Source organism: Chenopodium album, chromosome 18 (assembly GCF_948465745.1).
Source record: "Chenopodium album chromosome 18, dcCheAlbu1.1, whole genome shotgun sequence".
NCBI classification, from domain to species: Eukaryota; Viridiplantae; Streptophyta; class Magnoliopsida; order Caryophyllales; family Amaranthaceae; genus Chenopodium; species Chenopodium album.
The window spans coordinates 50,200,155-50,215,455 of NC_137851.1; the positions used below are offsets into that span (position 1 = coordinate 50,200,155).

Genomic DNA, 15,301 nt, shown 5'->3' on the forward strand with positions numbered 1-15,301 from the left:
CCCGCCTTATTAGAGGGGTGAAAAACCCGGTATATACGGATGATAGGCGGGTGACGGATTAATGTATGCGGGTGATGGATCGGATTCGGGTGGACAATTTTTACCCATCACCCGACCCGTTAACCCGACCCATCACCTGAATATTTCAAAAAACAATTTTTTTTTTCTAATTTCTGAAATTTGTTTATATTGGGCTATGGGTTTGCGAAGAGTATTATTTGGTCTACAAGTAAGACCCACTAATCTCTCTCCTTGTTTAAGATATCTTTCAAATTTTTCAGCCATTCTCCTTCTTTAATTTCATTTTTTTTCACACTGCACTTCAATTTCAATTTCATCAATTTCCCCCCTTTTTCTTCCCAAAAGAAAATGCAAAAAAAAAATTACAGAATTTTGGAAATTGAAACCAACCCGATTTAGGTAAGAGAGAGAAAGAAAAAGGGTAGAGAGCCGCTACTCAATTAAGAAGATAAAGGTCAGTCAGCCATGGTGGCATGAAATTGGTATGCTCAAAGGTTTTGAGTGTTAACCATGGTCAGTCAAATTAAAAAGGAGTACTTACATAATACTATGATTAAAAAGAAAAATCAAGGCCATTTGAAATAATAGTCAACCATTACAGTAGGACATCTCGTAATGTCCATAGCAGGGGAGAGAGAGAAGACTAACAGCCAACCAAACAAGTCAAAGTCAAAGTCTGCCCTCAAATCCTTTAAAAAATCTTGATTATATTTTAATCACATATTTAACATAACTAGATTAAGAAAACTTCATTGTCAATCTGTCATCTTCATCACTCAATTTAGCAGAGAGCACCTTCCAACTTAATTTAATTTTTCTTGCTTTATTTTTCCTCTTCTCCAATATTTGTTGATCACCAAATCATATTTATTTTGAACTATTATATAGTTTTAAGATAGAACTACAAAATTAAAGCATGGGGCTGAAAGTTTTATCAGCTTTAGACACAGCTAAGACACAATATTACCACTTTAAGGCCATTATTATTGCTGGGATGGGCCTTTTCTCTGATGCCTATGATCTCTTTTGCATTCCTCCTATTACCATCCTCCTTGGCCATGTCTACTACCCCGAACAGACACCAAAGTTTCACATCCCTACTGCTGTCAAATCCGCCAAGGGGGGAACTACCAACCCACTTGCCTCCTACATTAAAGAGTATGGATGAAATAGTACCAAAGCCATTGCTATAAATAGCCATGAGAACATAGCACTACTTCACCCCATTCCTTCTCTAAGTTCCTCTCCTTACTCTCTTTCCCTAAATAGCTTCTCTCTCCTCCGCACCACCACAGGTCGCGCACCGCCTAACCAACCCCCTACCATTCCGTCACCATCCGAACATCCACCCCGGAAGCCCCTTCTCCTTCCTCCCCTATTTCTTCTCTTCATTCGTGCCCCTGCTTCAACTAAGAGTAAACCAAATTGGTCTTTGTTCTAGCTTTGAGTAAGTTGGACTCCTTCTCTAATATGGTCAAGTATAATACATACTAATGCACTCCTTATTTCTATCCTAAAGAACGTATAATTGGATTTTATGAAATACTTTATAGTTATTTCATTATTTTAAGTCTTATTGTCATTATTACTTATTACTTTTGCTACTTACATACTACTATACTAGGTTCTACTACTTACAATTTAGTTATCTACTACTACTGCTTACGTATACTACAACTATTATTATTATTATTATTATTATTATTATTATTATTATTATTATTATTGCTAGCAACAACTACTTACACATATAAGTTATATACTACTACTACTTACGTATGTATGATACTACTACTTCTACTTTAATTATTATTATTATTATGGATTATTAAAGATTATTTTATAAAAACAAGTGTTAATTTTTTAAAAGGGTTATGATGATAAATTGTTCATGCACAACTAGTAAAGTCGGTATGTTAAGTCTTGTGTCCATAAGTTGAAAAGTATTTGATTAGGATTATTGGTTTATTGTAGGAGGATTTTGGAGTCCGTAATTAGGAGTTCCATACTTGTGTGCAAAGATCAAGGTACGTACACGTGGCTAGATCTTTTATAAAGTGGCTTTTATACGCAACGTGATTTACTTGTTAAATGATTTCGAACCATGTTTAAATGATTGTTAAATATATATATATATATATATATATATATATATATATATATATATTTCGGTGAATCATGTTTTAATTGTTTGATCTTAAAGCTTAAATATTTTATATGGTTGATTATAAACTTGTATTGATATCCAAGATGTTTAAAAAGGAAGATTTATTGTTTAAATTATCCCGAGTATGGGATATTGGAAGGTTTATCTAACGGATTTATTCATTGGATTTTGGATTTATGACTCCCACTATGCGGAGATAAAAATTGAAGACTATGGGATATGTATGACCTAGTCTTTCCCCTTGATAGCACTATGTAAGGAGTTACTAGCTTGGGGGATGTGCACACTGAGGTGGAAAAATGATTTACGAAAATGAGGTTTGGAACCATACTCTATTTATTCGGAACTATCTTTGAAAGATGTCGATTGTGGAATTTTAGTGGTTTGAATAAATTATGATTTATTAAAGTCGGATCTTTCAAAAGCATGTTTAATTAACTAAATTGACTTTACATGTCTAGCATTTGTATGTACTTAGCATTTTGACTAATACGTATTTTTCTTTTGTTTTGGCTTGGCCCTACTTATCATTAATGATGAGTAGATAGGTGGTGACGATCAGACGACGTGAATTATATGCTGCATTGGGAACGGTGGGCGGTGATCACCTAGTTTAATTTAGTAAACATAGTATCAGTGTTTTAGTTACTTCGGAAGTGTATCAAAATTATTATTATTATTATTATTATTATTATTATTATTATTATTATTATTATTATTATTATTATTAAATGATAAGTACTTTTCTTCCGCTGCAAGTCTCTGTTAAGCCTTACGTAATCACGGGGCAGTAACATCCCCAAGTTACTCTCTAAATCATGTTTTATAATAATTATTATTGGAGATTAATCTGGGGGTGTTACATTCCCCCTAACCTGCCCCAATAAGAGGTACTAACACGGGAGCTAACCGTGCTAGTATATAATAACCACTCGTAAGTGGCGAAATTCCTACGCATAATAATAAAAGGAAAATACAGCGTCCTGTACTCTCAGTAGAAGTTATGGTCTAATATAAAGTCGTATAACTCCCCCCAAATGTTCATACTCAAGGTATATACGTTCCAAGAGTTTTGGTGCGTAATCTCTTTCACTTTACGTTATTTACATTTTATTAAACTTGGTGATGACTCTCAAACCATAACACAATCAAACATTATAATTATTCAAATAATTAAACATTCCAATTTAATCTTGAATACTTAGTGACCATATAATATTTAATGTTGAACCCTTTTTAAATCTACCTCAGTGTCAAAGACACCTTAAACGCGTAATGCACCACAATTCCTTATCCCTCGGTGTTAGAAGCACCTTAAGTGCACTAAGGCACCAATATATAATTTATTCCTCGAGTACATTTAGACACTTAAATAGCTCTTTTCTCATGCTTATAGCATGAATAAAAGTTATATGAACTATAATAAAATTTCTTTTTAATATTCCAAACCAAATTAAACATTTAGTTTAATTAAACATGATCTCTCTCATGCCAATAATAAAAGTGTGGTTCATATACAACATGTCAGAATAATTATTTCCATTCAATAATCCATCACAAATAATTCATGCTTCATAATTCAATCACCAACATTAACCAAATAATAAATTCCAATCAAAATCTATCATGATACTATTTGGAATCAATTATTTAAAGCCGAGCATGTTTCTATATCACCAAATAAATACCAAGTACACGAACGTATCTTGAATACGATCTTAAAATCGTCACGACTAACAGAAATCACTCACTTGGAAGTCTCCTACAATCCAAAATTATAACATGGTATTAAAATCTACTCCACACAAATTTCTAGCAATATATACTCTTATTAAATCACTCATAACTTAATTAAAACAAGCTGAAAATTAATTTAAAACCCCTTTCTTTAATCCCAATTAATGGGTAGTCAAAATTCCTTCAAGAAACTTAATTTTTAGCTTATTAATGACATTTCTAGCAATATTAATTCATAAAAACTTGCTGTAAATATACTTTAAAACCCTCAAATTAAAGATTTAAACCACCCTAAATCATATTCCTTCAATAATCAATTATTTACAAATTTAAGGTTTTAAATTTGGGGCTTTTTAATTAAAATTAAAATCTAAAAATTAATTTGCATCATACTTAAAATCAAACATCATAAAATCATCACAAAACCCATAATTAATAATTAGATTTAGGATTAAACAAAAGAAATAAAAAAAAAAGAATAAATTTTTTTTGTTCGACAGCCGCAAGCAGCAGCCACCACGGCACGGCTGGGCCGCTATCGGTGCCGCTGCGGTTGCTGGTGCTTGTGCCGGTGGCTGTGTTGGCGGCCGGTGGTGCATGGTGGTGCCGGCCGTGCAAAACAAAAGGGGAAGAGGAAAGAAAGAAAAAAGAAAAATAAAGGGGAAGGGAGAGAAAGTTTACATTAGGTATTCTCCACTCTGGGCAAAGTTTAATTTGCCCATATGTTGAATATTTATACCCTTTCTCTAAAAACCCTTCTAACCTTAATTTCCCAGTTTATCCTTACTAATCCCTATCCTAATAAAACTTAACTTTTATAAAATTTTCCTTTTTATAAAACTTTCCTAAAATAAATCCCAACTTAATTAAATAATTAATTAAATAAAACTTTTCTTTTATAAAATATTTCCAAACTTATTTAAATTAAATAATTAAAATTCCATAAATAATTCATTTTGAATTATTTAAATACTTCACAAAATACTTATTTAAAATAAAAAATACGTATTAAAATACGGGGTATTACAATGATACTAAGTTCTCGATACATCCCTAAACATGCATCTAAGGGCAAGGTTTCGTAACTTGTACGTACCTTGAATAAACGAGTTGGTTGACCACTTTAGAAACTAGAAGTCGCCTTCTATGAAGTCCTCTCCTACACCAAACAACAAGAACTAAATCAGCACCCAAGCAAATAAATTTACAGCAATACCAAACTATTTTAAAACCTCTTAAACCATCAAAATAATGCCTTTAAATTATTCCCAATAGTCAAAGTTTATAATTCAATATTTCACTATAATTTTATATGCTAAAATCATGAAAATATAGCTTATAACATAAAATTCCAGCAACTTTAAAGTGAAGAACATAATCTGAAAATTTAGTTTAAGATTATAAAACAACCCCATAAACATGTATACTTGAAATAATCATTATATAGTAGGTTAGTATGTTTAAAACCCAAAAATACACCAATTCAATGTAGTTAGAGGCTTCAAAATAATAATTATAAAGTCTGAAAATTTATTCTTGAGATTAGATTTTAAAGTTCAAAGCTTTATACTCATAAAATACCCACAATCATTATTTTATGAAATTAGAAGCATAAAAATATGAAACTAACAAAAGTTGAACATAAAAATTGAAACTTTAATAATCTGAAATTTTATAAATAATCAAAATAATCATGCTTTAACATAATTTAGTCATAACATAATTAGATAGCTTAGTTAACACATTTAAAACCCTAAACCATGAAAAATCAAGTTTTAAACCCTTAATTTTATACATACATAAATCTGAAATTTTATTCAATACTTTAAACATAGTAAAGATCATAAAGTTGTAATATTTTGTATCAAATAAACACCATCAACTCATAATAATAACAAACCAAATTCAAAAATATAAAAATTAAGACTTTAGAATATCATAAATAAAAGAAGAAGGGGAAAGAGAGAAGGAGGCAACGGTGGCTGGTGGCATGCGGTGGTCGGCAGCATGGCAGCAGGATGCCGGAGGTGGGGGTGTGTCGGCTGGGCAGCGGCAGCAAGTAAGCATTCGATTTTTTTTTTCCTTCTGTGTACTCGTGAATAGCAAGAGAAGGAGGAGGAAATGAGGGGAGTGAAATTTATGTGAGAGGGAGAAAGGGTGTGAGGGTTTTTGGGGGTTTTGTTTGGGCTTTGGGTTTCCTAATTAGATTAGGAGTAAGACTTGAGGTTTGGGATTGAGTGTTTTTAAATTAGTCAAAAATTAATTAGTAGTCAAAACTTACTAGTTTAATTAAATCTTTTCATAAAAAATAATTTTATTCAATGAAATCGAAAAATAAATAATAAATAATATTTATATAAATAATAAATAAATATACTTTTATAATGAAGTTAAAAATATGGGGGATTACACTCAGGGTGGCAGCCGACGCAACAAGTGGATGAGCATGGGAATCCATGCGTGAACCCAAGTTCACGTATGAAAGGAAAAGAAAAGGAGAAATAAGGGGAAAAAGAGAAAAAGAAAAGAAAGAAAAAACAAGGAAAAATAAAAGAAAATAATATTTACCCCAATATGATTCTTAAGTCTCTTTGTGTGGGAAAATTTTGGGGTTTTGAGAGATATTTATAAAGTAGAGAATATGGTTTAAATTTGGGCTAAATAAATAAATGGGCTTAGGTTATGGAATATTTGATCCACAAGGGTTCAAATAAAGGGTTGGACTTATTTAAATGAAATGGGTTGTTCCAAAAAGAGTATGTAGGACTAGTTTACATACAATTTTTAAACAAGGCCCAATAATTAGTAATCGTTTGGCCCAAAATATATTTTACTTTTATAAAACTTTATAATTAAAATACTTTACCCCTTTAAAATATTTTATTAAAATACTTGATCCACTAAAAATATATTTTAAAAATATTTAAATACTTCATAAAAATACGGAGTATTACATTGATGAGGTGTTGGTTATGGAGGGGGTGGTGACAATGGTGGAGCTGCCATTAAAGAGGTTAGGGAGGAAAGCTTAAGAAATTAATATATATATATATATATATATATATATATATATATATATATATATATATATATATATATATATATATATATATATATATATATATATATATATACTTCCTCCGTTTCTATTTACTTGACCCATAGCCTTGGGCACAATATTTAAGGAGAATAGAGAGAAATTGTAGCTTTGTGGCCATTTGTTGCACATGACCTTTCTTATTATCCCCAAAAGTTGTCCCCATAAAAGTTGTCCCCATGTGCACTTTTTGAGGGTATTTTAGAGAATTTATCCACCAAAAGTTTACCATAAATAGTATGGGTCAAGTAATATGGCATTTTCATTTTCGGAATGTTAGTCATATAAATAGAAACGGAGGAAGTATATAACATGTTGAACATGTTATGGGTAAAAAGGCTTGTTTTGTGCAGATGGGGGTCAAATATAGGATTGTTTCCAGATTTTGAAAAGATGGGATTGTTTTGAGCAGAAAATCCAAAAGTGGGATTATTAGTTTCCATTTTCCAAAATTAAATGGAAATAAATTTACTATTGTAAACGGTATAACCATTAAATTAGTTGGAAATTGAAATAAGCCTATGAGTTACCAAATTAAATTTTAGGCACTAATTTCTGCTCCAAACTTTAATTGAATAATTATGTCAAAAAAATGATAATAATTACTCTGTATTAAGAGTAAATCTAGCAAAACAATTAAATGAAGATAAGGAGACGGGGCCATTTCATATTGGGGAAAATGATATGACATATAGGATGACACATAATACATATGTGGCGCCCAGTCAATTTGAGGGAAAAATGACACATGACGTTCCCATGTTGTCCTTTTGAATTTTAATAATATTATTATAGATTGGAATACATAGATATCTCACCCTTAAAAATAGACAAAAATTAGGAAAATTTGTCAGAAAAAATCTTTAAAATGCCTCATTTTGCAAGAAAAAACCTTTTAAAAGGATCTTGGTTAAAAAAGATCACCATGATAATTTTTTTTGTTAGATGAAACCTCCCCTTCATTTTCCGGCACTGACTTAGTTTTTCCGGCATTTACCCCTTTATTTTCTCTACTTGCAGCCAAGTTCAGGGTAATTTTTCCTCCTTTTTTGGCCCCCAATTTTCCCTCTATTTTTCAGGGTATATACATTGAAAGGTTAATTAAGGCAAAACCACCCAACTCATTCAATTGAAAGGTAAATTATTAGGGTTTCAATTCTCTTTCTTCCACCATTGTAGTTGTCAATTCTCTTTCTTTTACCATTGTAGTGGTCAATTAGCTTTCTTCATCTCTCTAACAATTCCTTATTTTTGTCCAATTTTGCAGCATCAATATAATGGTGAATTGTGGATGTGTTAAAAAAAAACCCCCAATTTTAATACTATTTATAGCAATAATTTCATGAATTTACACTAACCTCACATAACTGTTGCTCAATTAATGTTGTGTAGCGGGGGGAGAGAGAGAGCCCAAATGATGTGATTGAAGTGTAGAGTATTCATGGAAGAAGAGGAGAGAGAAGGGAAAATAAGAGGAAAGAGTGCAAATATAACTTTACTTGGTGTAACTAGAGAAAATAAAGGGTCAAATACCAGAAAAGCTAAGCCAATGCTGGAAAAGGAAGGGGAGGTTTCATCTAACAAAAAAAAAGTATTCATCATAGTTTTTTTTAACAAAAATCCTTTTAAAAGGTTTTTTCTTGCAAAAATGAGTTATTAAAGAAATATTATAATGAAATACGAAGTACTCCGTAATACATTAACTGCACCGATTGATAGGCTGTGTTGTATTCCAAAGTTGATACAATCTTGAAAGTGGGGGCGGTGATCTGATTAATGAATGTTAGAATGGGTTAAATGGATTACAGGTCTAGATTAATGAGTAATTAACTCGAAATGAAACAGATATCCATAAAATTCTGAGAAAATAGGAGGGATCATTCATATCATAACTTAAACTTAAACATAAAACAGTACGGAGTAGTAACTAAGTAGTACAGACTAGAGATAATTGAGGAGAGAGAAATGCATTTGAGCGAGAATGAAGGAATCGAAGGGAAGACCATGGTCGTCACCGGCGGTTTAGGGTTCGTCGGCGCAGCTCTCTGTCTCGAACTTCTCCGACGAGGTGCTCGCCATGTTCGATCTCTCGACATCCGCTCAAATTCTCCCTGGTTTTCTCAATTGTCTCTTCACCCTAACTTTGTCTCCATCACTGGTATTCTACTCTAACATCAATTAGGGTTTTGGTATTCTACTCCTCTTCTTTAATTTCATCTTCTATTATATTAGAGATTATTAACTTATTAGTTATTTATTGTAATTGTATTTGAAGCTTTCATTTATTGTTGTGTTGATATTTTTGGATGGACAAATTAATTGATAATATGAATTTGAGAAAGTAGGCTCTATTTTATCAACTTTTCTAATTTGGATAATACGTTGCACTTAATAAGCATTTCCATTAGAAATATCGAAATTAGGAAATCCAGGTGTAATGGGACATAAGCTCATTATCATCTGTCATTTTTCCCAAACCTCTGTTGAGAGATTAGAATGACTCCTGGAATTTCACACTATCCTTGCAAAATTGATTTTTATTTGAACCGTAGGGGACATTACGTGTCAAAATGATGTCAAGAAGGCTCTAAAAGGGGCAGATTGTGTTTTCCATGTTGCTTCCTATGGCATGTCAGGAAAAGAAATGCTTCAATTTGGTCGTATTGACGAGGTTAATATAAATGGGACCTGTCTCATACTGGATACATGCATGGATCTTGGGATCAAGAGGCTTGTATATGTGAGTACCTGCAATGTTGTTTTTGGGGGAAAAGAGATCATTAACGGCAATGAAACTCTGCCTTATCTTCCACTAGATGACCATGTTGATCCTTATGGGCGCAGTAAATCAATTGCTGAACAGCTGGTCCTGAAGTACAATGGCCGCCCTTTCAGGTGAGAAACTTGTACCCTGCTTGTACAAAGATGCAAATTATTAGGCACTAAATAATCTTGACTATTATGTCACCAAGTTTTAGCAGCTTTTTCCTGTGAAGTGATAAGGTGGTTTCTATGATTCAATAAAGGCTTGCTAAATTTGCCTATTATTCCTCAAGTTATTGATGTTCAGTCTATGTTTTTTGCCTCTTAATCATTGGTATATTCATAATGATTTACCTTGACCCCAACACCTCTGACAACCTTGGCTAGACGTTTGCATTATTAACTTTGCAATTGCAAAGTGACTTTTAGCCTTACACTGTTACACCTACTCCTACTATGTGCAATGAGTATAACCCTTGATGCAAAGATAGCAATTGACCAGACTATTACTTTATATATATATTATATATATATCTATATATCAGATAAAAAGTAAACAAAAGTTCGGAAGGTGAAGTTGAAGGGTTCCTTGATTGTATATTTTGACTTTCCGTTCCTGGAATGGATTTCAAAGAAATTCTGGCACAAAAGAGAGGAAAAATTTAGTTCTTTTATGGAGGAAGCAAGTAGTATAAACATCTAAATTATAACTATTTATAAGGAATTGCTTGCCCTGAAGTGAAAATGAGTAAATTAGGAATTGGTTAGTCATAGTTTTTCTGAGAGTGATCTCTTTCTCTAGCTGGGAATTATGTAGATGTTTTGTTGATGCTAGGAATTGACAAGTTTGTGGCAATAGAGTTGAATGCAATTATGCTTCACAATTTATCCTTCTTTGTCATTCAGGGAGAAAAATGGTGAACATCTTTACACCTGTGCTATTCGTCCTGCTGCTATCTATGGACCTGGTGAAGACAGACACTTCCCAAGGATAGTGAATAATGCAAAGTTAGGTATTCTGTTATTTAAAGTTGGTGATCCATGTGTTAAATCAGACTGGGTCTATGTGGATAATCTTGTATTGGCTCTTCTATTGGCAAGTATGGGGCTTTTAGATGATATTCCTGGGAGAGAGGGATGCCCAGTAGCAGCTGGACAGTCATACTTCATCTCTGATGGTAATATGTATAATTTGTCTAGCTGATAATTTAGCTATCATCTTTGTAGAACACCTCTGGGTCACTTGATAAAGTTTCTGCTCTTAAATCAGCTACAATGTAACCTGGGTTGTCTTGCCAATCATACTATATCTGAGCACTGATTATATTTTGCTTGGTTGATATAGAGTTATAATATTATAACTTTTTTTCTGCAGGGTCTCCAGTCAATACTTTTGAGTTCATCCGTCCTCTCTTGAGGAGCCTGGATTATGATCTACCAAAGACCTCATTAACTTTATCCTCGGCTCTTGTGCTTGGAAATATATTTTGGTTTTTCTATACCATTCTATACCCATGGCTTAACAAATCATGGATTCCACAGCCATTGATTCTTCCTGCTGAAGTATACAAGGTCTTTATTCTATTCTTATAGTGTTCCTTTCTTTTCCTTGGAGATACAAATACCAAATCATGTATTTCTTAACCTGAGACCTTAGACCTTTAAGTGCTAATAAGCTGTTGGAGTTTGAAACAAATTAATAAAACATTAATATTCCTGTGTTCGGTGTTGATTTATAGGCCTTTCACTGCATGACTGCATAATACTGTGTAAAAGGAGAATCTTAAGCTCATCTGCATGCTGGAAAAAACATTAATATACTATCTCCACCAGAACAATAGGGTTGATTGAAAAACAGAATACTTCACCTCATGACTGAAGCTATAAAGGAACAAACTCGTTCCCTCCTAATGCCGCCTATGAGTTTTTTACCTAAACTTAATACTTTGTGTAACTCTTTCTAACTGTTGATTTTATATTTCAAGATCAAACCCTGACTATAATAAGACTATAAGTTAATTTTATATACTTTTTTGTTTTAAATTATTAGGAAAAATAATGTGAAAGTACTACTTAATATAAATGTTAGAATTATATATGCGGCATTATGATTCGAGAAATTTATACCTCAATTTTTAATAGCTAATTGAATGGTGCTATCATCATCTGAATAGAATTAAAGAGGATGTCCTATGTTGTAAGACAATGTTTCATCAATCTAAAAAACCTCACAGTATGCTGTATTGATACTGTAGAAACACTATATAAGTGAGTATAAAGCGTTTTCTCAATATTTTCCCTCCTTTGCTACAATAAGTAACAAGCATTTGTCAAGCAGAGAAAAGGATGCTGACAAAAAAGATCAAATTTGTCTCCTATTGACCATTTTTTTGTGTCAATATCCTTGTGTAGTTGTGTGAAGTTACAAATCATATCTGTCGCCTTATCATTTTTGATCCATTAAAACTAAGTGTGCACTATCATAATAGATTTGCATATTCATGTCCCGTGACAGGTTGGTGTTACACATTATTTCTCATCGCTAAAAGCTAAGCAGGAGTTGGGTTACTTTCCAATGGTGAGCCCAAAGGAAGGCATGGCGACAACAATTTCATACTGGATAGATAGGAAGAGGAGAAGCCTGGATGGACCTACAATATACGCGTGGATATTCAGCGTGCTTGGAATGTCTGCTCTGATTGGTGTTGCTCTCTTTCCAGATTTTGGTCCTCTGTCACCCATTAAAGCTCTGGCTCTCTTCTTTTACCGATCAATGCATGTTATCCGGATAATTACCTTTTTAGCTGTAGGCGCACATGCTGTAGAGAGCTTATACGCTTGGAACCTTGCAAAAAAAGTAGACCCTGCTAATGCAAGTGGCTGGTGTTTGCAGACTTTTGCTCTCGGTTTCTTCTCATTGCGTTTATTGTTGAAAAGGGCTCGAAACTAGCTAAGCCAGGTTATGCTCATGTTGTCAAAGCATGATTGAGGTTTGTTTGTTTGTTTGTTTTTATTTATTTATTTTTCCTTTTTGTTTAATGATTTAGTGGGATATACGTATCCTGATATCCAAGTAATCAACTACACTTGCAGGATGTTGCTTGTGTTTCAGTTGTCTTTTTGTACTTTTGTTGGTCTATTTTCTTAAGGCAAATAAGAGAAAATTTTCAAATGGAAAGTTTGTCAAAATTAATCCAACCTTTATGCGATTTGCTCAAAATAAGTAGAACTTTTGATTAATCCAACCTTCTCAACCTTTGTGCGCATAAGTAGGGAAGGGCAGTGAGGGTCTGGTGTTGTGCTGGTGGTTAGTTTGGCTGGGGTGACTTATGGTCTTATGGCGGGATGGGGACCTGCTACCTCTTTCATAGCAGGTTAAAAGTCAAAATGCGCATTTAAAGTTACTGGTACCAAAAGTCAACTTATTCTTAGCTAATCAAAAGTTTGACTTATTATGGGCTATCTGCGTAAAATTTGACTTATTTTCGACATTTTTTCCTTTTCAAATTAAGGGAAAGAAAGTTGAGAAGATCCTCAAAATGTAGCGTACAACTGAACTAGTTAGCCCTAGGAATTAAAATTACCTGTTGAGATCTTTGCTTGTTTCTGTTAGTTTGTGTTTGTTTATTATCATTGTTTCTCCTATAAAATTTCTATATTAGAATTAGAAATACAAATTTCAGTTATGGTCTCAATTTCAGTTATGGTCTCAATATATATCCTGATGTTTATTGATACAGTATCTTTTATCAATGAACCAATAGTTTATCAAAAGTTACCAAGCTTTAGCTTGAACTAGTGGTAACGATAGTACTTTCTAACCTTGATGTTGGGGGTTCAATCCCCTCTAGAGGCACTTTGAGGGTAGGGATCCCTTACCCTTCCCCACTCACTTTCAAAGTGTCTGACCCGCAAATACTGGACCAAAAAAACCGTGAGGGTTGAGGTTCGGTCAAGGTCTTTCTCCTTACCATTTAAAAAAAAAGGGGGGGGGGGGGGGTTGTAGAGGAAGTGATGTCTTAGAAAAAGAAAAAGATACATGGTGTATTTTTAATTTTTTATTATTTTATGAGGTGAATTATTTGAAGATATTCATTCATGACTTAAATTAAACAAAATCAACCTACTGTACTTTCAGAAACTTGGTCTTAAAGAGAAGGCCTATTATTATTAGAAGACATCTCTCATTTTGTTCAATTTTACTTATAAAAGGTGCCTCATCAAACATTGAATTGAGAAGAGAAGAGGTCTATTATTCTGTTGTGTAAGAGAAAGAACATCAACATGAAGAGTGGTAATGTGATGAGAACTTGAGAAGCAAGAGGTGGTTGTTAAGAATGATGGTCAGGAGTACGCTCAGGTGCTTCCAATGTCGTCATCTAATAAAACCCATATCAAAGCCTTGTGCATTGATGTCAAGTGTCTATTCTGCATCCCTACTAAGATGTGCATAATCTGGATCATTAACAATGATATCATCCTTGTGTTTCTTTGCAATTCTCAGGTTTCAGTTTTTTTTTTTTTAATGTAATACCTTAATTTTAATGTCTTTTATTCTTTAGCTAGCTTCTTTCAACTGTTAAAGTAATTGTAATGTACATTAATTAGTAAGATAATGGAATTTCGAACTAGACACTTGAGTCTTGACCACTTTCAGAATCTGTTCAGCCAGTTCAGCTTCATATTCATGTTTTGAACCTAATATGATGTACTGTATGTGTTTTATTACTTGCCAAGTATTTTAATTGTCCTTGAAAGCTAGAACAAAACATGTACTTGCTTCTTTTTGATTGGTTGTTCAATATTGAGTTATGCTCAATACTCTTACGAAGTGTTCATATTAGATGTTCATGATGGTTTCAGGTCATATCAAAGTATAAAAATCATATGGTATATGCAAAATACATAATACCAAGGATCATTTCTGCTAGATTGGATTCCAATATTATGTCTTAAGTCTTAGCTTTCTGGAGTGCATTTCTAGGCTTAACAGTTTGCATAGCTTGCTGTTTTCCAGCCACTTGTGCTCTGTCATGCTTGGTTTTTGACAGTTTCAGTTAGGGACTGCACGCCGTGGTTTACTTGCTGAATGACAAACATGGATATATTGTAATTCATGAAGATAGTCCTGGATATACATAAATTTTTTGCTCCAAGTCTGTTAAATGACTGTTAGTATTTTGACATTCGAGTATCACACTACTCAGGTTTGCATGCTGCTTAGCTTGCTTGTGCTATGCATTATATGTGACCTATTGAGTTGTCTGTTGGTTTTCGATCTTTACTTTACTGTTCAGTGATTTTCATCTATTGTACATTAGATATGAAGTAAAAATTAACATCCGAAATTTCAGGTTGGTTCTTGTCAACTCCAGATTAAGTTTCTGTCGCTGATTTTATATACGAACTACAAGTATATATTAAATGCAACATACTAGAACGAACATTAATCTTAACGGGGCAGAGAAAATAGAAGGATTAAATTCGCATTTGTAATTAAGACCTAGTATCAAATT

At 33.0% G+C, this 15,301-nt stretch overlaps 1 protein-coding gene across 1 annotated transcript; it reads left to right on the forward strand.

The window, feature by feature from the left end:
- The first annotated feature begins 8,877 nt into the window (after positions 1–8,877).
- LOC145592524 (uncharacterized) lies at positions 8,878–14,467 on the forward strand. The gene is made up of 6 exons (XM_081649017.1): positions 8,878–9,180; positions 9,575–9,917; positions 10,692–10,963; positions 11,161–11,357; positions 12,301–12,775; positions 13,998–14,467. The coding sequence occupies exons 1-5, from the start codon at positions 8,988–8,990 to the stop codon at positions 12,733–12,735; spliced, it is 1,440 nt and encodes a 479-aa protein (XP_081505143.1). The 5' UTR covers positions 8,878–8,987; the 3' UTR covers positions 12,736–12,775; positions 13,998–14,467.
- Positions 14,468–15,301: the final 834 nt, after the last annotated feature.

Excerpts from the sequence above, each read along its gene's own strand:
- LOC145592524 (XM_081649017.1), top strand. The coding sequence starts at position 8,988 with ATGCATTTGAGCGAGAATGAAGGAATCGAAGGGAAGACCATGGTCGTC. Across the intron at positions 9,181-9,574 it reads TAACTTTGTCTCCATCACTG|GGGACATTACGTGTCAAAAT; the intron begins GTATTCTACTCT and ends TTTGAACCGTAG. Across the intron at positions 10,964-11,160 it reads GTCATACTTCATCTCTGATG|GGTCTCCAGTCAATACTTTT; the intron begins GTAATATGTATA and ends TTTTTTCTGCAG.